Source organism: Cricetulus griseus, chromosome 8 (genome assembly GCF_003668045.3).
Source record: "Cricetulus griseus strain 17A/GY chromosome 8, alternate assembly CriGri-PICRH-1.0, whole genome shotgun sequence".
Lineage (NCBI taxonomy): Eukaryota > Metazoa > Chordata > Mammalia > Rodentia > Cricetidae > Cricetulus > Cricetulus griseus.
This window is the reverse complement of record NC_048601.1, coordinates 46,997,966-47,024,403: the sequence shown is the minus strand read 5'-3', so window position 1 is coordinate 47,024,403 and position 26,438 is coordinate 46,997,966. Positions and strand designations below refer to the sequence as shown.

Here is a 26,438-nt window from a genome sequence, read left to right as displayed (position 1 = left end):
AAGTGAATTTTGCGTTTTACATCCTCTCGCTACTCTTATTTACAAATAAGATAAGAAGGACATATCAGCAGAGAATGGGTCTAACCACACGCCAATTAACATGATGCTGCATAATTATTATGGGATAAAGATTAAGCAGGTAAAGCTAAAAAGCCCTAATGGAAATATTCAGATCAGGAATAGATGGCTGGGTGGATAGGAAACAGATGTGCCACCTAACTAAAGCTTACAATGTCTGTGCTCCCTCAGTGACTTGGATCCAATAAATGTCCCTTGAACAGGGCTATTTACCAAGGAATGCTAGGTATGGGTGAACAGAACAAGATGACACAATCGATTCTTCTTGGGATACTGCTTGGTTGGTAGTCTCTGGCCATGAATGTTATATAAATCAAATGGTGTACTATCTAATATAAAGCTTTGTGCCAGACATGCCCATTTCAACTTACACTAGCCACATATGGATCATCATTTCTCTTGATAAAGAGAACATTTGTATCAACACAGAAAGTCCTGCTCAACAGAACTTCATAAATTGTCGTTAAATGCCAAATAAATGATTGTCTGCCATCACTTACTGCTCCTAAAATGCTTAAAAGATCAGTCATGTAGCTGGCCTATGTGTGTGTTGAATTTGCCATAGACACATCCAAACCACCCATCAATAGAGGAATAGCTTAGTTACAGCCAATCCCTTTGATAGAATTCTGTGGAGTTGATAAAAAGCCAAGTTAGATCAATACACATACGTATGATCCAATACTGATAGAAGAAAGTAGGTGGACCTAAAAAACTATACAAAACATACATTAATAATTGCAATCTACACCCTATCTCTAAAATTTATAGGTACACCCAAAAATATACTAACTAGATATTATAGTTATTCCAAGGATGAAAGTGAGAGATAGGGGTATTTATATTTTTAACTGAGGAGGGAAGAGAACTGGGGGCATTCATATTCTTTCTTTGTGGGGGAGACTTGGGGTATTCATATATTTCCTCTACAAAGGTGGCAACAGAAATCATCATCATGTCACTAGTTTGCAAGTACCATTAAAAGTGCTGACTACTGCAAAATAGTACATGTAAAACTTTTTCTCCAAAGATGCTAGACTAGACAGAATACAAAAATAGTCCACATTATGATTCACCACTTCCTTTAGAAGAGGTTTCAAGCCCACAGAAAGGTAGCTGTTACCTACGATGATTAGTTAGGATGAGTCACTTCTCTGTCAAGCTACAACTAGTCCATGGCCAGCCTGTGCAAGAAGGTGAAAATACTGCTTGCAGACTATTATGAGGGTATGCACACAGAAAGGTTTTACAGAAAAAAAATGGTACAGGGAGAAACAAAATGATACAAGAGATGGGAGGGTACAGCTGAATTCAATAAGCCAAACGTATGTCCTGGACCAGAGATGGGTGGAAATCAACATGTTCTGTGTTGGCTGAGGCAGAGGAATTGAGACACAGTGAGATCTTGGAACAGAATCCGAAGCTCATCTTACAGCCTGATTGCTAAGTGTGGTGTTATCATGAGAGTCACAGGTCCACTCTGTTTTTACAGAATCTATTCTGGATGTGGGGTGGAAACTAGATGACAAGCAAAATATATGTTGGCCCATGGAGTAAGGAATTAGCAAGTGTGGGGATGGAAAAGGGTAAACTGATGTAAGAGACAGAAGGAGAGAGAACACATGGGACTTAGAATAGTAAAATGAAAAAGATAAATGCTCTCTATGGTCCTGGTTGAGGATAGGGTAATTTGGTGAGTTTAAATATCATTTTAATATTTTTGTTAATGCTTTGAAAATAGCATATTGATCATATTCATCAACACTCCTCACTCATTCTGAGTCCACCCTCTCTACCTTCCTACCCCTCCAAACTTTGTTGCTATTTTTGGAAACTCACTGATTCCCGGTTGTACAACCTATGCACAAGTGTGAAGCCATCCTCTGGAACATGGTAGATCAACAACTGGCCACTCTTTTTATAAACACTGACTCTCCCTCCCTCAGAAGCCATTAACTGTTAGGAGCTCCTCCTCAGGTAGAGATGGAGGTTTCTGATTCCCTACTGAGTCCATGCTAGAATGCTGATTGGGGTTGATCTAATGGGTTTGAGTGCACTGGTCCTGCCACATCCAGAAGATGCTCTCTGGCTCCTGTCCTCCCTGACCTCTGGCTATTACAATCTTTCCACCTCCTCTTTGATAATGTCCTCTGAGACTTGGGGTGGGGGTGGGGTGTTATAAATGTTCCCTTGTTGAAGCACTCCCCTGACATGCAAAACTGAAGAAGGGGCAGTCACTGAGTCTCTGTGTTAATGCCAGGTTGTTTTGTTTTTGAAACGTTTAAGATCCTTATCCCTTTCAAGGGTCTATTATCCTTTATCAAATCTACAGAGCTTTAAAGAGGGAAAGGTTCATGTAGATGATAGTGAAAGCTCCTGGCCTTAGCATAAGGTTATTCACCTTGCCATATGCCATACTGCATGAAGATCTGTATACTGCACTGCAGAAATTGTACTGTCTATGATTTCCAGGGTGTGCATGCAGAATAAAGTGTGTCTGTTAGGTAATAGTTTGCATATAGATAGCCCCCATAAGCTCACAAAGAGTGGCACTATTAGGAGGTGTGGTTTTGTTGGAGGAAGTGTATCACTGAGAGTGGGCTTTGAGGTCTCATATATTCTCAAGTCACTCCCAGGGCCTCAGTTCACTTCCCATTGCTTTCTGATCAAGACATAAAATTTTCAGCTCCTTCTTCCACACTGCTTGCCTACATACCATCCCGTCCAACCACAATGATAATGGACTGAACCTCTGAAACTGTAAGCCAGTTCCAATTACATGTCTTCCTTTATAAGAGTTGCTGTGGTCATGGTGTCTCTGTACAGCAATAGAAACCCTAACTAAGGCACACGGGGTATGTACCATGTCACCCTTACAAAGTCTGAATTCAGCAATACAATCGACAAGGAATTATAGAGAGGAAAGTTCCCCTGAAAGGTAGTTGAGAGGTTCATTGTAAAACTGTGACTACCCAGTGCATAAATGTGGGGGTGTCTCTGTGTTTGGGGGTTTGGTCAGTTATTGTCACTGACTGTGCAGTAAGATACAGTGTTAAGAATCTGTTGGTGCCTTCACAGCTGGCCTTTCAGCTGGCATCTCAAAGTTTCCTGAGCTTGTGATGATCAGATTCATGAAGCCTACAGACAACTGTGGAGCAAGTGCCATATACCTCTTCCCATGGGGACTGAAATCTCCATGGGATTTCAGTGTTTCCAACACTGAAATGTGTTTCCAACAAGGCATCTGCTACAAGAGCCATGGGACTCAGAGTCAGTCCTAGGTGCCTACCTACAACCATCAATGGTCATTCATTTTATACACATTCTCTCCCACACACAAGCTATTGGTACAATACTCTGCTAGAGACTTGGAGACTATCAAAGAATAATACATGATCCCAAACTATTATCAGAAAAGGTGCTCCAAGGAACTTTCATAAATGTTTGTTAACACAATAAAGCAATGCCCAGAAAATGGCTCCATGGTTAAAAGCACTTGCTGATCTTGCAGAGGACCCAGGTTCAGTTCCAAGCACCCACACAAAAATCCAACTATGGGGGTCCTGACACCCTCTTCTGGCCTCCACTGGCCCTGCATACACATAGTGCACATACATAGATGCCAGCAAAACACTCACACACATGAAATTTTTTAAAAAATAAATTTTAAAACATGAGAAACTAGAAGTAATGAAAAGAATATTAGTTATAAGGTGGATATTACTGTGTACCACTAAGTAGAAAGTAAAAGGCCACACTATCGGTTCTAAGTATAGTCACCTCTCTATATACATTGACTAAACATCCTTAGACCTAACTGATCAGATAGAAATTGCATTGTTTTAAGCATAAGTGACTGAAAACATGCAGAATTTTGTCTCCATAAAATAGAAAATAATTACTACACAATATTTACATTGTCTTAAAGATTATAGGAGACACGATTTCAAGTATACAAGAGCATGGACACAGGTGGTAAACACAATCCATCATTTTTAGATAAGGCTCTTGAGCTTCCATGAATATTTGGGTATCCACAGAGAATCCCAGACCAATTCCATAACAACAGTAGGAGTTACAAACGGGGGACTGAAGAAAGAAGTATTCGGTCTAAGTGGCAATGTGGAAACAGGTGAGCAACGTGGCTTTAAAGCATGCCTTCACAACTACCCAGAAAGAAGAGGAGAGAGAGAGAGAGAGAGAGAGAGAGAGAGAGAGAGAGAGAGAGAGAGAGAGAGAGAGAGAGAGATTGTTAAAGGCTTATTCATCAAGAGTTTTTGAAGCTTGGATTTCTGCCAACTTTTTGGACAGGCACTTCCCTCAAAGCAGCCTGGATTTCTACAGATTGATGTTCAGCACTTTTGAAGTACTAGGAAGACAGGAAGACTGACCAGAAATTCCCTTACCTTCAACACATGAAGGCTGTGCCCGAGTCGTGCCAGCCACCTGGCCCGGGAAGCAGGAACATTTGACCGTTTGAGAGCGTTCCTCTATGCGGTTCTTATTGCAGCAGCGGTGCACGGCGACCACCTCACAGGTGCCCTGCTTGATTAGGTGGTGGCCTGGTAGATAAAGAGAGAAGACAGACCAGGAGCTGTTAGAGTGGGCAAGATCAACAAGAACTTAGTAATGCTGTGACTACCCATTCCCTCCTGCTATGCTATGTATCTTGGTAGTATTTACATTGGATGACATCTCAAATTAACATAAAATGAATTAAAAAGGTGCAGAATTCTCCAGAAACTCAGCTCCTGAACTCTTGTTATTTTACATCCATGATGTGTCCCAAGAGGTGCTGCTGGAATAAGTAAGACTGCTGATTTTAGATGAGCAGATCCTGAATGACCCAGACTCTTGCTAGCTTGCAGATGGAGGAAACATCATGTAGATGAACTATGTCTGATCCATCTGATCAGACATGAATTTAATTAACCAATAGCCTGAATGAGGCTGAAGTTGTTTTTTTCTCTACAGCCCCCCTAAAGAAATGCAGCCCTGCTGATATCTTGACTGTTGATATCTCAGTCAGAAGAGCCTGGGGGACCAATCATCCAAGCCCAGACTTTCGGGATGAGATACTGACTTGATGGCAACTTGTGAGAGCATCAATAGCAAACTAACTGCTCACCTGGATTCACCAGTTTGCAAGTGAGCTTGTCTGATGTGTCATTCATGATCTGTCTCACCTGTTCTCTCAAACAGTCAGATTACAGGCTTGACAGCTCATTCACTCCTCAATAGACCACGAAGTATTTTCTAAAAGTGACATCCTCATATAATTAGTCAGAATTCTTTCTGATGTATGCTGTTGTGCAATGTCTATACATACAGATTGTCCTATGTTGTCCCCACAATGTCCTATGTCTCTCCTATGCCCCACATTCAGTTGTTATATGCCAATAGCTTCCTTAAATCAGAGCCTATTCCTCAAACTGAATCTTCCTTGACCATGACATTTTTAAAGAATGCATGGCAGTCTCTTTACAAAATTCTTTGTCTTCGGGGTTTTGTTTGTTTGTTTGCTTGTGTGGTTGGTTGGTTTGGTTTGGTTTTGGTGGTTTGGGGGTTATGTTTTGGGGTTTTTTTTTGGGGTTTTGGTTGGGTTTTTGTTTTTTTTTTGGTTTTTTTGGGTTTTTTTTTTTTTTTTGGTTTTTTTTGGTAAGTCTTCTTAGACACAAGTCGTTCGCTTTCAGCAGAATACCCTGGCAGCAGCTCCATATTCTCCTCACACAGGAGACACGATGCCCTGCTAGCCCATTCTTACAATGTTAGCTTCAATAACCTGGCGTCTGCCAGGTCGCTTTGTTGTGAAATTCTATTCTCTCTCAGAACGGAATATAAATTTTAACAAGAGAAACATTGAAACTATATATTTTGTTTGTCAAACTCCAATTCTCTGATTCTGGAACCCATTGATGATTTATACCTGAATCAATCATTAATTTGATGGTTATGAGGCTGATTCTCTATTAGTATTCAAATTGTTCCAAGTCTGCAGAGGAGCACTTGACTGCTGGATTATTTTGTCATGGGTCTCTATTTCTTTAAAGACTTTACTACGCTTCTTGCCCATAAGAACATTCTAGGCATATCTCATATTTTCCCAGATCTCCTCATTTCTCTAGCCTTGATGACTTTTAAGAAGCAGTCAGACTTAGAAACTGTGGCCTTCATTATGTAGGCTTAGGCACTACTCTGAGTGATTTGGACTCTGCTAGTGTGCATATGTACACATACATGACATGAGTCTACACAAACATCATCAAATTCTAGTCGTGTCACAAGTTCATCCTACCCCCTCCTATACTGTCGCATTACTAACAATAACCTGACTTCCGCAGTCCCTAGACACCAGAATAGAATGGATACCATGTTTGTTTTCATCACCAGTAGTGTACAGCAGAGACAGTGTCCTGGCATGCCAAACATCAGGAAGCTTCTGTCACTGGTGATCACATCCCTCACTTGGGGACAACTGTGGTATGAGCACCTAAATTCTATTGACAAGATCCATGTACACAACTTTGCAAGCAAAGATGTTCTAGTGACCCCTCCTCAGAAGGAACTAGATCTGGTCTGTGTGATATGCCACAGAGAACTAAAGATTGCCATTTTCTCTGCTAAAATCAATGCAAATGAAATTGGAGATATTATAGCTCTACCCCAAATGCAACCGCACTCAAGGTTAGGGATTCAACACATACAATGGGCAAGGGCATCAGCATTCTAACCACACCAAGCTGCAAGCCCTAGTAGATTATTAAATGATCCTAGAGAGGCCATAATGAAGGCAGCTCTATGCTTCATTTAGAAAATGAAAGAAATATGCTTTAGTAACTTTGCAGAAAAGTTAACAAGTAATTTGGACCTTCAGTAATAACATGTTCCACTTGGTGCTCTGTTGCTGTTTGGATAACTACGCACAAACACAAATGGATTATCTTCTACCCAAACTTAGAATTGTCCTAGCCTCCCTGAATGATCATTTTGCCCAACTCAAGATTGCATTTACTTATACAAACCAATCTATTGTACTTCCTTGGTTTAAAGACTTACTATTTAGTCTTCTAACCTAAGAGAAACTAGTATAACAAATAGCATCCTACACTAATAATTGACACTGCTTTAGGAGTACCCACGTGGCATTATGTCTGAGAACTGATGACATCTCAGATTTCATTAAATATGGCAGACGCTGTTGTGAACATTTTACAAATATCCTGTGTGAGCTAATAAAAATGCTGTGAGATAGGAATTATTTTTAGCCCAGTTTTATACTTCTTAACAAGATATACAAAAATTGTTTCCCCCAAAGGTCACATAAATACATGAATTGCGTTTAAATCTCCCCTCTTCACAGTCTGTGCAAGATAAGAGAAAATGGTGTCTCTGCCTCAACCATTTACACAGCACGTGTCAGCGTCCTACTAAAACTTACTTTCCTACTCAATGATAGTGTTTGTATGGCACCATGGTTTCTGAAAAAGTGTGTGGTGGTGACACTAGACCTTAATCTCTCCTAAAAACTACTTCATTCCTCTGCAGTCTCCCAGTATAGAAGACAAACACTCCAGAGCAAGTGTCCATGTAAGAACTGAGCATGCACTGTACATAGAATTCACTAATTACAGTTGTGTTATAACACTACATTGGGCAAGATCTCCAGAGAAGCAGGATAGAAAGTACATACACAAGGGAAAAAGAGGTACATTGTCTGCAATTGACCATCTAGACACTCAGCCAGAAGCAAAGCTTCAGTTCAAGACCAAGGGCAGAAAGGGACTTCCAGCCTCAAAAGCAAATCAGTAAGGAAAAGGTCTTTTTTTTTCCCTAGGAGAGTATTGGCCATTTTATTCTATTTGGGCCTGCAGTGGGTTGGCTGAAGCTACAGAATAGGTGGCTACTAATGCTCTATAAGACATGTTATCAACATGGGGAAACTTGAAACTGTTAAGTAATTATTTTCCATACCTCTGAAACTGCATTCAAAGATTTTCTTTTCAAAGGGGGAAGACTTAAAATATTGACAGGGCTATAAAATGCAAGAAGCCTCTTCTCTCACTCACCAGAATAGTTAATGTGTATAGCACTATTAAAGCGGTTATGATAATCCTTGCAATAAAAATTGATTGCTTGAGGATTGCTATGGAGGGTGGATTAACTTTATCTGAAGAGTAAATAGCTTAAATACATATGGGGGTTATTATTAAATATGCCTTTAAGAAAAATTTCAAACAACAGGGAAAATATTCATTTGTTCCAGTCCAGCAAGGCTCTTCCATTGTAAAGTTGATAAACTACAAAGCCATGTGTACAACAGAAGAACTTGTGGGAAACATACTTGAAAGTTAGGACTGATAGAAGCCATGGAGTGGTAAGGCTTCCTCTCCCTAGTGTTTCCCTACCATCCTTTCCCGTTGAATCCTTTCTCCTCTTCCTCCTGCCTATCACTAGAAAATACACCCTCAAATAGAAGTCTCATGCTCCAGCCATCTTCTCAGAAAACACTGATTTAGGGTAGACCTGGTCTCTCTGGCATCTCTCTCCATGGAAGCAGAACAGAGGAGAGAGATGGTGAACACCAGATTTCAGTACATGAACGCAGAGGCTCATCAGTGCCTGCAGCAAAAACGTGGCCAGCAAATTAGTCTTAATTTGTTTACCCTAACCCTATCCCAAAGTGAACTGTTTATTCAAGAAAGGAAACACCAACACAGAAGGGAATATTCTAGTAGTTATTAGTTGCGTTTGGTCAATACTTAGGGAGACAAATACCTACCAAGCCCCTCTAGGTTCTCTGCTAGCTCTTGAGGGCAAAGAAATAAAGAAGGAAGTGACCTTGGGCTCCATGTGTAGTAATACCAAATGGAAATATCTTACAAACAGGTGGGCGTGGGCATTATCATCTCATGTAAGAAAGGAAAGAGGAAAGGACTTAAAGAATCGCAAAAGCTGAGCTACACATTTTATCATGTGTGTGTAGTAAGTGAGAATATATATATATATATATATATATATATATATATATTCTAAATTATTTAATGAAAATTATGAACCACTTTAGTCACTATCATTTATCTTTTTAACTATACTTATTTAATAAATAATTTTTAGAATTTTCTGTGTGATAGGCACATGAAAATACAGCATCAAAGCCCACCATAAAGAAAGGTTAACTACCTGTGGATCTTTTATATTTTAATGATGAAAGAAGCAAAAACCAGAAGAGAGCCAATTTAAAATAGGAAGGGCTTAACAAGTTAACATCAGAGTGTTAAGTGAGAAATTAAGGCGGGGAGAAAAGCTTCTCACTTGTGACAGAAGCTGTGTGAGAAGGGGAAGTTAGTGGACAGTAATGAAGATAGAAAGGGCAGGTCACATGGAGCCTCATGTGTCATTTTGCTCTAAGAGGGATGGGGTACCACTTGAAATTTTGAGCTTAGAATGACCTAAGAGCTCTCTCTGTCTCTGTCTCTCTCTGTCTCTCTGTCTCTCTCTGTCTCTCTGTCTGTCTATGTGTCTCTGTGTCTCTGTGTCTCTCTCTCTGTCTCTGTCTCTGTCTCTCTCTCTCTCTCTCTCTCTCTCTCTCTCTCTCTCTCTCACACACACACACACACACACACACACACACACACACACACACACACACACCTGAAGAAAATCAAATAAAACTTTGGATATTTGTGTGTGGAGCTCAAGGGAGAGAGAAGTATGGCCTTAAGACAGACTTCCCATGCTTATATGGGGTATTGAAAAACATGAAACTAGATAAAAATCTCCAAAGGGAAAAATTACAGCTAGTGAATGAAAAATCATTTCAATGTTGGGAGGCCCAAAGGGGAGGAGGAAGCAAGAGTGAGTGGCATGGTGTACAGGAAGGGAGCCCAGCACAGGGCTGTAAGGTGAGGGGATGGTCATGTCAAACTTCCTGGGACTCCAAATAAAACAAAGACCACCATGTGAAGGTCACCTTGAGAGAAGTAGCAGGAAAGTAGAGATAAGTCTTGATTGGGATGGGTTTGAGAGTAAAGCAAAAAGTAGAAAATTATGTGCAGTAACAGCTATTTGAGAAGTTGTATTATAAAGGAAAGGAGAGTAGAATGCAACTAATAGTATAGGCAGATGCTACCAATTAGGAATGGTAGCTGTGTGTCTGCAGAAGCTGTGTGTCTCTGTGGGCCCTCACAGAGATGCTTGAGAAGATAGAATGAATAGACCATCCAAGTAGAGGTGGACCAGTGCTAGGAAGATGGGCAGCTCATTGATAGTCTGACTACCCCCAGTTTTCCAGATATTATCCTTCTGGAGAATGATCTCTATGGGATGGGTGGCTCTTACTGTATATTTACTAAAAATGTATTACTAGAAATTGTTAGAAGAGAAATATGCCTACCATGAAAAATAACCAGCCCCCAACCAACAACAGAGGCTGTCCAGATGTATGTCAATACCTCAGTAACTATCCAAGACATTCTAAGATGCAAAGATTACACATGATGAAGAATTTATAAAGAAAATGGAAGTTATATTGAAAAATTATTTGAATACCATGCAGAGCTATTGGTCATATGGAAGACATAAGAATTGAAAAGAACATCAACTAAATAGTTGATAGAGATTTATTTAAGTGGAAAGGGGGCTAACCTTCAGGAAAATGAGGGATGTTGAATGTTACAGACATCTATGATTGTGAGACAAAATTAATGTAAAATGAAGGGCATATTGGATATATTACATGCATCTCCCTGAGAAGCCATGCAGCAAAATTTAGTTTATGAATCTGATTCCAGCTCTATTCCTTTTCCACTGTCCAAAAAGTACTTCCCTCCTCTGTCCAAAAAGTACTTCCCAAGTTTACTCAAAGAAAATTTTGTCATTTGCCTGGAATACTCTGCAAGAATAACTATATTACTCTTCTCTCATAGATTTGACAAGTAAATGTTTTTCAAACAAAAATAAAAATAATAACAAGTACTAACTATCACACATCTATTTCTTGCCTTAATTTTGTTATATAACTAAACATTTCCCAAAGTTTATCATTTCTAATAAATTATATTTTTTTCTTCTTCTTCCATAATTCAAGATACTACCTATTTAAGGGCTTTCCTCCCATCATTTTTCTTAATCAGAAGTCTATTGTTTCTACCATTTGTTGCCAAGAATACCATCATTTATAAGACTGAAGATAATATTCAAATAGAAGACTGAACTAAAGATATTATATCTTTATTTCTAAAGATAATAAAGCTAATAGGATGACTAAATGCTCAATGCTTACCTCATCATTAAGGAACACTGGACTTTTGGATTCATGGAACACACATAAGCTGATTTTGTACTGAGATACAATGTACTGATTCTTCCTGAATTTGGCAAGTGCTCTAAACTACAAAACTATCATACAGTGAACTGTGACACCTAAAATCTATGTGTCAAAACCCCAATGTGACGATGCTTATCGGACTTTGCAAAATGAATGTAGTTTATGTTGAAGCTCTAAGGACCAGGTCCCAATTAGCATCCCTGTGTCCTTGTAAGTGAGCCATTGGAGAACTCACTCTATGCTCACATAAACATAAAGGCCGTATGCACTTTAAAAAAAAAAAAAAAATGATGGCTGCCGACAAGCTGAGAATAGAGCCCTCACTAGAGCCAACCTGTTGCAAGTCCTAAATCAAAAGTTGTCTATAAGTAGCAGAGGTGACAAAATAACTCTAGTTATTTTGTTCTGAAGAACTGTGATGAAATAAATTCCTTTTCTTTGTGCCACCCATTCTAGGATGTTTTGTTATGGCAGTCTCAGACACCTGTCCCTTAGTAATTATCACTTACACGCTGAAAAGAGACAAAATGCTTCCTCTTAAGAGGTATCACACTAGAAACACAATTGAACAAATCAAACCTCTAGGCATCACTAAGGTTTCTGAGAAATCTTTCAAAACTTGCTCCTAAATATGTCAATTGACTTTTTAGATGCCATTCAGTACACTGGGAAATACCGATTATAAGTCAAGATCTTTGTCCTAAACTGTTGGTAGCTCATCGCCTGTCTGCCATTGACTTTACATTGACCAAATTGTATTAGAAAATGGCCTTGTTCTTGAGAAACACAAGTGGTCTGTCCCTCACTTTCAACCTCAGAAAAAATGATAGAAGATTAGGCAGAACTCATGCTTCTAAAATGGTAGCATGCCAATGGGTTATAAATCTAGTATAAGATATAAAGATGTCTGTTTTGATTAATTTAAAGCTGAAAGCCTTCCAAATACAAATGTGCATGGCAGAGGGCAATTTACCACAGAGAAGTAACTCGAACCCAGTATGAGGGTCAAGTCCCTAGAACTGCCATGCCCTCATACTCCTGTTTGGCTGCTTTGCCATCTCCTAGCCTCTGTGAGGTTTTCAACAAATGATTTCATGTTTTTTCACCTTGCTTTTCCTCTCTGAAAAATAATAAGCCAAGAAGCTGATGTGAGAACACAGGGTGACATGGGTAAAAGGCTGAAAATGGTACCTGACATGTAGTAAGGACAGAGTTTAATAACAGAACGATCATAAATAGTGTCATTACTTCACCCATAAACCAATTGACGTCACCATGAACTTGGGTAGATTGTGAACTGAACAAAATAACTAGGTTCACCTTGTTCATTTTAAAATTCAAAATGACTGAATAGGGGTGTGAAGTACTTGCCTCGCCCACCATAAAGACTCATAGAAACAAGTTGGTAGCTCATCTTTAGGTGGATGGCCATGCTCAGTGCTGACCTCATCAGAAAGTGCTGGCAATCAGCAAGGGGGAGACTAGACCCTTATAAGACTCAGTGTCAGGGAGAGAGCCCAGGAAAAGAAATGAAGTTCCCCCACAGCTGTCACCTCACATCTATAGATGGACACCAAAGAAAGGTGAACATGCGAGAAACCCATCACACTGTCAGCATAGACACTGGCCTCCAAGAGCTTTGGGAAATTTTTCCAGCCATCACAGGCATGTAGCCCAGTTGATAGAATGGCCCAGAACCTGCACAGTAATTTTGATTTGGAGAAGAATCTCACCTTGTCTGCCTGTGAACTCCAGTCTACTGTTACTCGGTGTCATATATGATGCAAACTACTGCCCAATCTAGTAGCCAGATTTCTGTATATGCCCACCTCTGGTACCTCACAGACACCCACTGTTGTATAACCATTTCCTTCTAATTAAAGCATTCCCTTGTGGATCAAGGAGTATAAATAAAACAAGAGTTGCAAACCCCATCCCCAAAGTTACAAAAGCAGTACGCAACCACTAGGGAGAGGACACCCAAGTGGCCATGCTGCCTGACAGTTGTTCAGTAGTCTCTAGGGACTTGAGATATCTCCCTTCCTGGGCTAAGATTTTCAGTGCTACATCTTCCTCTGAGTCAATCATCTATAAGTAACCTCTTGCCCAAGTAGAGTAAGGAATCCCAGTAAAATCACAGGTTCACTGAGCTGGAATTGACAAGAACTATTCCTTTAGTCTATTGGTGCCAAATCTGGCATGCATAGACATTGTTTTGTGCCTTCACAGGAAAAATCACATGATACAACTGGTACCTAAACAGGGACCAAGAGAACCAAAGATGAGTAAAGGAGGGGTGGTTTGATGCCGATGACTGTGGTTGAGCTTTCTAAGGATAAAATACTGGCAGGGCCAATTTTCCCAACGTGGTATGGAATGGTGTGGCTTTGTTGTACTGGATTCTGCTCCCTGAGATGCATGGGAGGACACAACCAAAACTGTGCTGTCTGACAGTGGAGCACACCTGGGAGGTATCCAAAGCAGATAAGCTTCTTCTGCTTGGTATAAGATGACAAGCATCCATAATAAATGGGCCCACCATTTGAGTATGGGGATGTTCCTACAACCCCTGGTATCTGGAGAATATAGGGCAACCCCTGAAAGAATCACACGTGAGAGAGAATCAGAGGCCTGCTCTGGTGCCAATTTTGTGCCCTTTGTTATGAGACACAACTAAGGTTCATCTGTCTTCACAAAGGGAACATGTCTGCATAAAGGAGAAATTGCAACAGGAAAATGGAATGTGGATATCATCCACTGATTTGCCTTGGAGTGGGAAAGAAGGGGATTAAATGGAGCTGTTGGCTTGCAATTCTTCATACCTGGCAGGAGGCAAAGGAAAATTAGATCTGAGCTGAGGAATCCTAAGAATCCAAAAGGATTCTCCTTTGAAACTCATGGAAAGAACCAGAGAGTGGAGTGAAAGAGAATATAGTGGGAGTGATGGAATAGGCCTCTCAGATCCAACCTTTAGTAGAAATGAAGGGGAAAGCCATGATTTGTCATGCAGATAGGGGTCTTAATCAGGCCCTAATTCAAGAACCTAGGACAACCAGCATCTCAACTGCAGGAATTGAGGAAAAAAACTTGTAAGCAGCTGCAGGAACTGAGAAAGATTTTTAAGCAAACAATAAAGAGGCCCTCACAGTCTGATCCTTGAGGCTGTGGGGCATGGTGATGGATGGGACAAGCCTGGGTGCTGTGGAATCGGGGAAACTGAGTGATTTAATTACCTATAGTCCCTGAGCAAAGGGGCATATGAGCCACTAGGGAAATCCAGCTATTTCCAGCTGAGGTCTCTATGAATATCAAGGTCTAGAAGACAATGGAGAAAGGACAGGTATTACCTAGATTATCAGGCATGAGAGACATGTTGTTTGATGACCAGTTCAACATCGCCAACAGGACTGTGTCACAGATGGGTTAAGATGCTGACTTAGCAGATACCTTGAGACTTCTATGAAACTTCAGAAATTTTGCTGAGCTCCATGGTGGGATATGATCTTGATGAGGTAGAAGAGGCTCTGGAAAATCTGAATGAATTAGACTTGCATGGAAGTCTGATTTGAAAAGTGCAAAATTAACTAATAAATTAATACAAAGAGTCTGTCCAAATGTGGGGTTTGAATAAGAATGTATGGTGATACTTTATGATCTGACAAAGCCTGCCTGAAGATCAGAGTGCAAAACTACTAGCCACAGCCATAGAGGCCAGGCAGTGGCGGCACACACTTTTAATCCCAGCAACCACACTAGTTAGCCATAGAGGCTGGGCGGTGGTGGTGCTCACATTTAATACCAGCACCAGAGGAATGTAAGATGGGGGAGGGGACAGGAGTCAGGCAGTCTGCAGTCACCCTGAGGACAGGATCCCCCTTTAGGTCTGAGCCTTGGTAGAGACAAGAACTCTCTAGTGGTTGGCTGCTTTGCTTTACTGATCTTCAGCTTGAACCCCAATATCTGCCTCTGGGTTTTTAGTATTCGTGCTACAAGAATGCTCCCATATGAATGCTTAGTCAGCATGGTGGAGTGGCACTGTTTGAAAGGATTAGGAAGTGTGGTCTTGTTGCAGGAAGTATGTCACTTAAGGCGGGCTCTGAGGTTTCAAAAGCCCATGCCAGTTCTAGGGTCCCCTTCCCTGCCTGCATATCAGGATGTCACTCTCAACTACTTTCTTCTTCAGCGCCATGCCTGCCATGCTCCCACCATGCTCTCCTCCATAATGGCAATAGCAAGATTTGTGTTGAGCCACAGTTTTAAAGAAGAAACAGAAACCAGTTGCTTTAAATTTCTAGAAGGCTTTAAAGTCTGCATAACAGTTTTAAAAATTAAAATAAACCATAAAATAGTATAAGTGAGAAATATTAAGCTTGTCTTAAATATGAGCAGCAATCTCCCAAAATATGCTGTGTACATTTCTCACAGGTAAGGGATTATTTCAGCAAGATAAAATAATTTAAAAATATTCAACTAATACCAGAGAATCTTTAAAAAAAAATAAAAATTAGATTTAAAGACAGAGGTGAGAGATAATAAAGTAATAATTGGTCATTTCAATATCTGACTCTGGCCAATGTATGTATCATCCATACCAAAAGGTAAATTAAAAAAAAACAAACAAGAAAATCAACAAAAGAGAGTCAGAGTCCAGTTACACTATGGATCACATATGCTCAATGCACATTATAGACCATCCACTCAACGGCTACACAATGACATTCCTTTCTTCACACTTAAAGCTCCCTAGGACAGGCCACATATCAGGCCATGAAACAAGTCTCAATCAATTAAAAATACTCTAAATCATATCACATGTCTTCTGACAACACTACAGAACAAAAGTGGAGATTGAAAATGAAGGGTTGGCAGACCGAGAAAGACAAGCATGGTATGCGCTCACTCATAAGTGTGTATTAGATATAAAGCAAAGGATAACCAGGCTACAATCTACACCCAGAGAAACTAGGTAAAATGAAGGAAAATTATTTTATAAAAGTCAAAGCCACTTTACAGTAAGAAAAAATATTTGAACAAATTAAGGGTATAAAGATCATGTTCTATCCTATTTTAGACTATATCTGAAAACTCATAGCAAACATTACATTATGCTGGAAAAGGGGAAAGCTGAAAATGATTCCTCTAGTATCTGAAACAGGAAATGGTTATAACTGGACTCACTGTTATTGAAGAAAAACCAATGTATAGATCCAGGAAAGAAAAAGTCAAAATATCCTTTTTTTGCACGGGTTATGATTCTCCACATAGAAAAATCTTAAGATTCTACTAGAAGATACTAAAACCAATAAATGAATTTGTGAAACTTTCAGAATATAAAATTGACATACAAAACCAGCAGCATGGTTATGAACAAGTTACAGACTGATAAGCACCAAACTACTAAAGGAATTACATTCCAAATAGTGACAACATAAGTAGGAAGTAGTTTTACCAAAAGGGCATAGATCATTGCAATTTAGAAAGCACTAAAGAATCAACTGAAGAACACATTAAAAATGGAAGACTCTGTGTATAGACTAGAACACTTTTCAAATCCCAACACGATTTTTAAATACAGTGCAACCTCTATTATAATACCAACAACATTCTTCCTAGAACTGGGAAAAACCCAAATTCATCCCAGAAGCTGAACAGGAAGAACAAAGCTAAAGGCATCACAGTGCCTAACTCCAAGGCACATGACAGAGTCACAGTAGCCAAGACAGCATGAAAATAGACCAGTGGAACTGAATGCAAATCTCAAAAATAAAACCACGTATGTACAGCAGCTAAGTGATTCTTGGCAAAAGTGTCAAACATATACACACAAAAAAAACCAGTTTCATCAAGGGATAGTGCTTGAGAAACTAGGTGTTCATGTATACAAGAAAGAACTTTGACCCCTGCCTCTTGCCCTGTTCTAAAATCAAGTCAAAATAGATGAGAGAATGGTGAGCCCAATTCCCCTTAACATGGTTTCATCTGTGTAGTTTATCACAGCAATGGGAATCAAAACCAAGAGTCTATTGTAAAAATAACAAGCACAAATGTTGGCAATGGTGTGGAGAATAAGGAACTTTAAAATACATATATACAAACCTACTTACAAATACATTTTTCACAATACTTCTCAGGAAAGAGTAAATATATTCTGGCTGTGAAAATCAAGATGACAGTAGCCCTCTTACCAGATTTCACACCGTTAGAGGGAATCTAGATTAATACAAACGTTATAGAGAACAGTGTGGAGGATTATTTTAGTCCAAAACTAGAGCTACCATTTGATATTACAACCCCACTTTTCAGTATATACCCCAAGAAAATGAAATCCTCATGTGCCAAAGAGAAACCTAAACATGCATGCCTGTGGTGCTATGAACAGCATAATATGGAGTCAACCTAGGTTTTCTAGCAATGTACAGATGGGTAAAGCAAAATATATGCAATGGAGTATAGTCCTGACATTACAGATAAGTGAGAAGTTAGGAGCCTTATGTTGAGTAGAATCAGGCCATACTGTGTGTTTTCTCTCCTGGGCAGAGACTGAAACATCCACTGGAAGTAGGATAATGGTTAACTGAGTGCCTTAGTTAGGGTTTCTATTGCTATGATGAAAGACCATGACTAAAGCAACCTGGAGAGGAAAGGGTTTCTTTGTCTTATACCTCCAAAGTGTTCATCACTGAACTCAGGACAGAAACTCAAACAACGCAGGAACCTGGAATCAGGAGCTGTACAGAGGCCATGGAGGGGTGCTGCTTACTGGCTTGTTCCTCGTGGCTTACTCAGCCTGCCTTTTGGGGGGGGTGGTTTTTCCCAGACAGGGTTTATCTGTGGCTTTAGAGTCAGCCTGCTTTCTTAATAGAACCCAGGACCACCTACCTACCCAGGACTAGCCACACCCACAATGGGCTTGGCCCTCCCCCATCAATCACTAATTAAGAAAATGCTCTACTGGCTTGCCTACAGCTTGATCTTATTGGAGGCACTTTCTCAGCTGAGGGTCCACCTTCTCAGAATACTATAGCTTGTGTCGAGTTGACATAAAACTAGCCAGCACACAGAGGTTGGAGTTGTTGATTTGATTGATGCAGAGTATATACTACACTGTGCAACATGAATAAATAAAAGACCCAGAGACTGATATTGGGTTCAAACTTCAAGCTGAATATCAGAAAAGCAAAGCATCTGGCCACTAGCATCTTACCTCTAACTCAGGCTGTATGGGCTGATCCTGTCTCCAAGAGCTCTCACCAAGCCTCAGACTGTAACCTCTTCTCATTGTGGCTGGAGAATGAATGCCTGATAGTGACTACTGAAGACCCTGCTTCTATCTTCTATACTCCTCTAGTGCTGGGATTGAAGGTGTGGGCTATAATTCTCTTTTAGACTGATTCTCTCTTGTGTAGATCTGGGTGGCCTTGAACTCACAGAGATCCTTCTACCTCTTAATCCTGAGTCCTAGGATTAAAGGTGTGTACCACCACCTCCTAGCTTCTGGCTGCTGGGATTAAAGGTGTGTATTACTACCACTGTCTGATTTCTATAGCTTGAGGCTGACTTTGCTTTTCTGAATCTTCAGTCAGGCTTTAATAAATCATAAATAATATATCACTACAACACTGAACACTGTATAATTTATACATGTCAATCAAAAATACAATAAAACCTAGCTGGGGTGTGGCTCAAGACTCTTTTTTGATCCCAAGAATGGAAGGAAGGAAGGAAGAAAGAAAGGAAGAAAGGAAATATACATTAAAATATCCTTTTTCACTATACTTCTCAGGAAAGAGTAAACATATTCTGGCTATAAAAGTTCAGATGATAGAAGCCCACTTATCAGATTGATGCTCACCATATTGGGGGATCAAAAGGGCTGGCCATCTTATTATCTTATTTTACCTGTCATATGACCCACATTATAATTTTCCCAACATACATTAGTTTAATACCTCCTTAAATGCTCAGTTCTCCTGTAAAACCAATGAACCTAGTCTAAATTTAGGGTGTGTTAACAATCTGAGTGGCCCTATCTTGCTGTGCTGACTGCATTGGGCAATCTAGTTCCTATGTCTGGCTTCTAGTTTTACTTCTGCCTAGTCATTTAAAGGTTTAAGGCTCAGCAGTGCCACTGAGGAAAAGGAAATCAAGTAAAATGAGTCCCTGAGCTCTGCCAGGGACCATGTGCAACATGCTTCTAAAGGACATCATCAAAGAGACATGGAAGGGACGTGGACATGGTGGGAGGATCAACCAGTGAAGCAGACAAGCGACTCCCCCTGCACAGTGGGCACTCCCCTCCCAGCCCTCATGACCTCTCCTTTCCCCAAACTACAAGGTTCATTAGTGACGAAGGAGACAGATGTAGAAGCAAAATTGCTTGGGCCAATTATAAAACTACACACATTAAATTCAGAATAAACTCAAACACAGCTGAAAGATACAGCTTAGGCAAAAGCCCTGCTGAAGGCCTCTCCAGTCTCTTGCCGTGCCTATATTTGTGATGCTGGCATCTTGTGCACAGTTGGGTAGATTTCTTATTTGGTTTTCTATTACATTTGTACGCAGAAACCTCTCAGTGGACAAAATATATAAATCTCTGTGCGTGTAACATAGAAACCAATGATGAACTTGCACTTGTATGTTTAAAATATAAAAAGCTTGTTTATATTTTTAACATTTCCACATAGGAAAATTTATTCTATTTTATTTCTAAGTAAAAAAGATTCCCACGATGAACTACATAATGTGCTAGATAACCTAAACAGTATTTTAAGTGTTATTTAAACTCTCTTTTATAAACGTTATTTTTGCCACTTTTATATATATCATTAAGACTCTAAGCTTAGAATTAAAGTGCTAGGGCATTCTACCCTCCTGCAGCACCATAGGTCTCTCCTTAACAGCAGCTAACAGATACGGGTTTCTATATAGGTTTTATTTAGTCCCAGGGAAAGATTACAGTACCATATTTAATAACCAGCTATGATGATTTTTTTCCTTTCTATCCTTCTAAAACCATAGTACAGGAGGATAAAAGATCCATCCATGTTCAGAATAGGGAAGAAGTGAGGAAAAATGCAGGTAAAGTACATTTAGTAGATGTTTGGAACATGAGAAGCAGGCCTGTGACAGGAGAAGCAGCCACAGTAGACTCTATGGAAAAGACTGAGTCACCTCTAAGGAATTCAACTTGAGCTTCAAGGAAAGAGCTAACAGCAAGAGGCCTGGGTGGCCATTACTGAAGTCCTGTTCACACTGTGAGATGCCACATTTTCATTAAGAGGTGCCATATTTGGACAAAATCTCCCTTAAAAAATAAAAGGGGAGTGTGGGGAGGCTAGAGACCAAAGGAAACTGAACAAATAAAGTCAGAGGGCAGAGGGACAGGCATCCTGGAGTCTGAAAGTCTAAGGACCTAGGATCACCAATGTTAAAGGGTGAACATCTCTAATCTAAAAATCCAAAATGATTTCAGATTCAAAACATCATAGAAAAAGATCTGGGGGTATTTCACCTTTTTTGTTTTGTTTTCTAACTAAAAATTGGTCAAACTTTCAAGTCTACATGAACATTATAAAATCCATAAACTTCTAAATTTAATACTCTTTTGGTCCCCTGAATTCTCATAAGCAATCTTCAGGGTGCAGCTACACTTACTCCTCACGATGAAGAGGAAGAAGAAATGGCTACTCTCACCAAAGGGCCAGGGGTTGTAGGTCTTTTGTTCCTCCTCCTTGGACAGATTATGTATGTGTCAACAGCAGTGATGGTACATGCCTTTAGTCCCACTCAGGAGACAGAAGCAGGCGAGTTTGAGGCCAGTCTGGTCAACAGAGCTAGTTCCAGGACAGCCAGGAACACAGAGAAATCATGTCTCAAAAAACCAAAAAGAAAGGGAGGGAGAGGGAGGGAGGGAGGGAGGGAGGGAGGGAGGAGGGAGGGAGGAGGGAGGAGGGAGGGAGGGAGGGAGGGGAGAAGAAAGAAAGAAAGAAAGAAAAAGAAAAGAAAGAAAGAAAGAAAGAAAGAAAGAAAGAAAGAAAGAAAGGAGAGAGGGAAGGGGGAGGGATAGAAGGAAGGAAGGAAGGAAGGAAGAAAAGAAAAAGTAAAGAAAGATAAAGAGATGGAAATTAGGAAAGTTAACTGAAAAGACAGGGAGACACCATCCAAGTGATCCACTCACCTATTTTCAACATAGACAATAAGGACTATAAATATCACAGTGAAATAGTTACTTGTCCCTGATCAGAGTAATGTAAACTCCGTTATCTCCCCAGTCCCCAGAATGAAGGGCAGAGCCACACCCATGCAGACATCCTGAGCTTTACCGTCCTCACTTACTGATGCAGCAGCAGCTATGATAGCAAAGCCAAATGATGGAAACTGTGGAAGGCAGGTGGGAACGTGAATGAAAAAGAAAGGAAACCATTTTATTAGACTTACATAAAAGCAATACTCTGGAAAAGCCCATAGTGTCAGACTTCAAAGATTTCTCACCCAGACCAACTGTCCAAGTCTAAGAAAAAACAGTTCATATTCCATGCTGAAACTGTTACTTCCATAAGCACGACTGTTTAGACATCATCTAGAGGTGCTCTGCCAAAATAACAGTAAAACCTAGTGATCAGTTTCTCAACCAGATACACCAAAACAGGCAGCCAGAGTGTGAAGATCTTTGAAAGAAAAGGTCATCTGATAAAATGAATAAGCTAAAAACATTTTCACATGCAAATAAATGAAGCAATTAGAGTAGGGATGTTAGGAAAGGAAGCATATTTTTAAAGTGTTAACATAGAAGACCTAAGATTGGCATTTATCTAAATCATAGAACAGGTACATATTTTAATTACACGCTGTTTATTCTGCATGTGTTATGTGTGGGGCCGTGCATGTGGAGGCCAGAGGACAACTTGAGGGAGCTGGTTTTCTCCTTCTACCACATAAGTCCAAGGAATTGGACTCAGGTTGCCTGGCTTGGTGGCAAGTGCCTTTTCACACTGAAACATCTCTCCAGGTCCCTCATGTGTATTTTCAAAAATAGGGTGCTAATACACAATGCAAAAATTGAAAGAAAACAATACCTGGAACTGGAGAATAGGAGATAAAGACAGTTAAGGCTAAAGAAAGTTTCAGCTCTGCCATCTTGAGAAATTTCAAGTTTCCAAACCCACAAAACTTTACTTCACAACCGTCATGGCTTCACAGACAAACATGCACATATGTTCCCACATACAACACATAAACTCACAAATCACAACTTCTCTTGCCTTTTATGACATTGGCAGTATATTGCATTATGCTGCCACTGACCAATGCTATAGGATGCTACAAGCCACCAGCCCAGGAAAAGGTCAAAATTTAAAGTATAGTCTTTACTGAATGAGTATCACCTTTACACAATTGCAAACTATCTCAGCTCTGTATAGATATGTGTAAGAATTGTGCATTAATAACTATGTGAAATTTCCACACATCTTGAACTTCAGCAACTTTTCTCTACAATACTAAGGTTATTTTCAAGTTAATAGAAGAATCTAAATACACCTTTTGTCAGATCTACTTAAGAACCCACACACCATACATAAACTCAACTCATGCCAAGAATAATGGCTAACAGCTGTGAAAATCTCCAAGACAAAAGTGGAAAGAAATCCCATAGAACTGCCATCTTGGTATCTAGCTGATATTAGGAATACTACCTGTGCAATGTCTAAGGCATTAGGCTCCACCAGTATAGGGAGCAAAACCCTTTTATTAATGAATATATACATATAGGAAACAGTCATTAAGTTCTTGGATGAAAATTAAAATCTGCTGCTTGTATTTTTCATACATGGCTGACACTGATGCAAGAAAGCAACTGTTATGCAAAAGCTGCACGGGAGACTGACCAACTTGCCAAATACACCTTTCTGTCATGAAAACCCATGGTAGACAGCCTGTAAAGGTGCCTATCCTCTAGGGTGGAAAAAAACCACACTATTTTAAAGCTGAGGGTAACCAGATAGCTCAGCAGGCAAAGTTTCTTGCTGCCAGTTCTGGTGTCCATATTTTGATCCCCAGGAGGGCCTACATTGTCCTCTGACCTCAAGATGCAGGGGAGTAATATCACATGATGAAAAATGACTGAGGAAGACATCTAATATCCACATACACACATGTATACACATTCATGCATAAGTAAACATGCACCATATACATAGACACAAACCTGTGCGCATATGTGCTCATACACACACACACACACACACACACACACACGCATACACACAAATATGATTCTATTCAAATGTCAAGTTTCTTATGCCCCATATTTGAGGTTGTTGGCTCATTACATTTTGTACTCCGTTTTGCTCAGCTTGATATTATTGTTGTAATCACTTTTCTATGGGCTTCATATGTACTAGAACAGGGCTTTAACAATGAGCTACATCTGTCATCCAGTTATTAGAAAATTTTAATGCATGACAGCTTTAGCAATGACATCCAACAGCAGTTAAAATTAGGACTTGACAACCACCTGAGACCATTTTGGTATCCAAGGGTCATGCTGATCTGGGTAGCCTGTGCTGCCACTGGGGCCATGGTGACATCCAGCCTGAGTTGCTGCTGAGGGCCATGTCTGCATCCATGGCCCTGCAGGAGCTAAGGTCTGAGTTGATGTTTGTGGCTCCTGTTACAACTGAGGGTTGTGCAGATGCCTGGGGTCTGGTAAGGCACCTGAGACGATGTTGGTGTCCAAGAGTCATGCTGCCACCAGGACCATACTGATCTGGGTAACCTGCACTGCCACCAGGGCCATGGAGATGGGGCTGGGCCTGAGCTGCTGCCAAGGGCCATGTGTGAGTCCATGCAGACCCCTGCTGCGGCTGGGGTCTGTGTTGATGTACATGCCCTGTGTTAACCACAGGGGGCAGAAGAACCATGCATGTTGAAATATGAAGGCTGTACTGAGCCAGCCCAACCCTTCACTGGTCCTGAGATAGCTGGCCCTGCCCTATACTGGTCATTCCAGCAGGGGAGCTAGCCTAACCCCTCATGGGAGAACTGGCCCTCACACTAAGGAGAGATGTCCCCCCCTCCACACCTAAGAGGGTTGGTCCCGGTGTCCCAGACTGACCAGCTCAGCTACCACCCAGGCCCTGGGTACCACCGCCTGGGCCTTGGGTTGCCCCTCCCGAACACATCTACACCATGTATGCCCTGTTAGAAACTATGAAGGGAGTGGTCCTATGGAACAATACCTATGGGATCTCCATGACTTGGAGCAACAGCAGAATATCTGAGAGGAGTTTTCATGAAAGGCCAGTGATGATGATGTGCCAGAGGCCAGACGCTTTGATCCGGACCAATGACTCATTGCAATAAACATTTTACAGGTGGGTCTGATTGGACAAAGGGTATACTGCCTAACACACCACAGTTCCCAATGCCACTAAGATGAATGAAGAGAGGTGTTGGAGAGGTGGGAAAGACAGAGGAGCAAGGTGGGGGTTTTTGTTTGTTTTGTTTTGTTTTAAATTATTTGAGGGAGGTAGGATGCTGCAAGGATGTGGAGCAGATATGGAGGAACTGGAGGTAGCAGGATTGAGGTGCATGATGTGAAATTCCCAAAGAATCAACAAAGAATTACGTTATCAAAAAATTAGGGCTTGGAGGGTCATATATTTTTAATGTGGTAAAAGTAGAAGAGATTTTTTTGACAGCATATTCTAAGATGGCCAGAGTCAAGTAGACTGTAGAGGGGTGACATTGATGGAGAAAGTTACTTTGAGGAAGAGGACAAAGGAAGATAATGTTTAGTCAAGAACTGTATAAGCAAAGGGAGCTGAGGGAAGGCTTGGTGGTCCTCATGATCCCTTAAATATGACAATTACTAGAATGATTCAGCTGAGGATGGCTCTTGGCTTTGGTTAGTTCATTATAAAGAAATCATATGGAGCAAGGGCTGATGTGGTGTTCAATGTTCCCCTTTAGCACCTATGAAACTCAGGTGAACTTCAGTGCCCAACACTTTGTTGAAATCTATTGAAACATGGGTCACTGGTGGAGAGGTGGAATTCTTTCTCTAGTTTCCCTCTTTCTACCTGGGTGTGTGGGAGTGCCAATCCTCTCACCCTATGCTTACCCATCACTACCTGGCTCCAGTCTGAGGTCATCAAGTGGCCCAACTTGAGTCCATGTAGTTGCATTAAGAGAATGCAGTCTAGAACTTTCAAGGTTCATTGTTTATCCAGTTTTTGTTTTGTTTTGTTTAGCTCTGGACCAGGAAGCAGAGACAAAGACCAGATGCACTCTTTGTTATATCGCACCAAGTAAACTAAAATGGCAGAATGGGGGCAACTTCACTTTAATTCAATGCTCAGTGAACTGTTGAGAGATTCCTAGCAGAAGAGCCTGTGGAGAGGAAGGAAGAATGCAGGGAGACAGGCATCCGGGATAGAAGAACATGTGAAACTAATATGCTGACAAAGAAAGGGCCGGAGAGCATAGCTAGGTTGTCACCATGGTGTTAGCAGAAAGCCTCTAACTAGGAAAGATGTCACAGGCTCATTCCATAACATGAACTGTAACAGCCACCCTAGGCCATGTAAGAGGCATGAAATAAACACTAGAGCCCACACCCTGGTTTCAATCCTACAGCAGGCAAAGATGCTGGAAGTCCCTGATTATAAAATAGTTTGACTTACTTTTTTTTGCAACTTTGGGATGGTACACATTCTGAAGATGATTTTCAGTCAATAGAAACTCCACTCGGAATTTTCTATGATGATCTTACCCTGGACTAAAAATGTGTAATACAACTCTCCTCCCTGATGCTTGGCAACATTGATTCCCAGTCATCTACATGAGCATGAGGGAAAACAACCAAATAACCAGGGCTTTGTTATACATGTTGCTCAGCCAGGATATTCAACAACTGTAGTAACTGATTTATTTAACTGCATCTTTTGGGGATTGTTGCATGAAGGAATTCTAAGGCATGGACCCTGGGCCTCAGGATTTCCCAAAAACCTCCACTCTGCCAAGTATGTGT

At 40.6% G+C, this 26,438-nt stretch overlaps 1 protein-coding gene across 1 annotated transcript in view; it reads right to left on the bottom strand.

Moving 5' to 3' along the window:
- The window catches only part of Tafa4 (TAFA chemokine like family member 4), a 137,549-nt gene that overhangs the window by 15,914 nt on the left and 95,197 nt on the right, over positions 1-26,438 (bottom strand). The window contains exon 2 of the mRNA XM_035449032.1: positions 4,485-4,640. Coding sequence (XP_035304923.1) covers positions 4,485-4,640 — 156 coding nt within the window. The remainder of the gene's footprint in view (positions 1-4,484; positions 4,641-26,438) is intronic.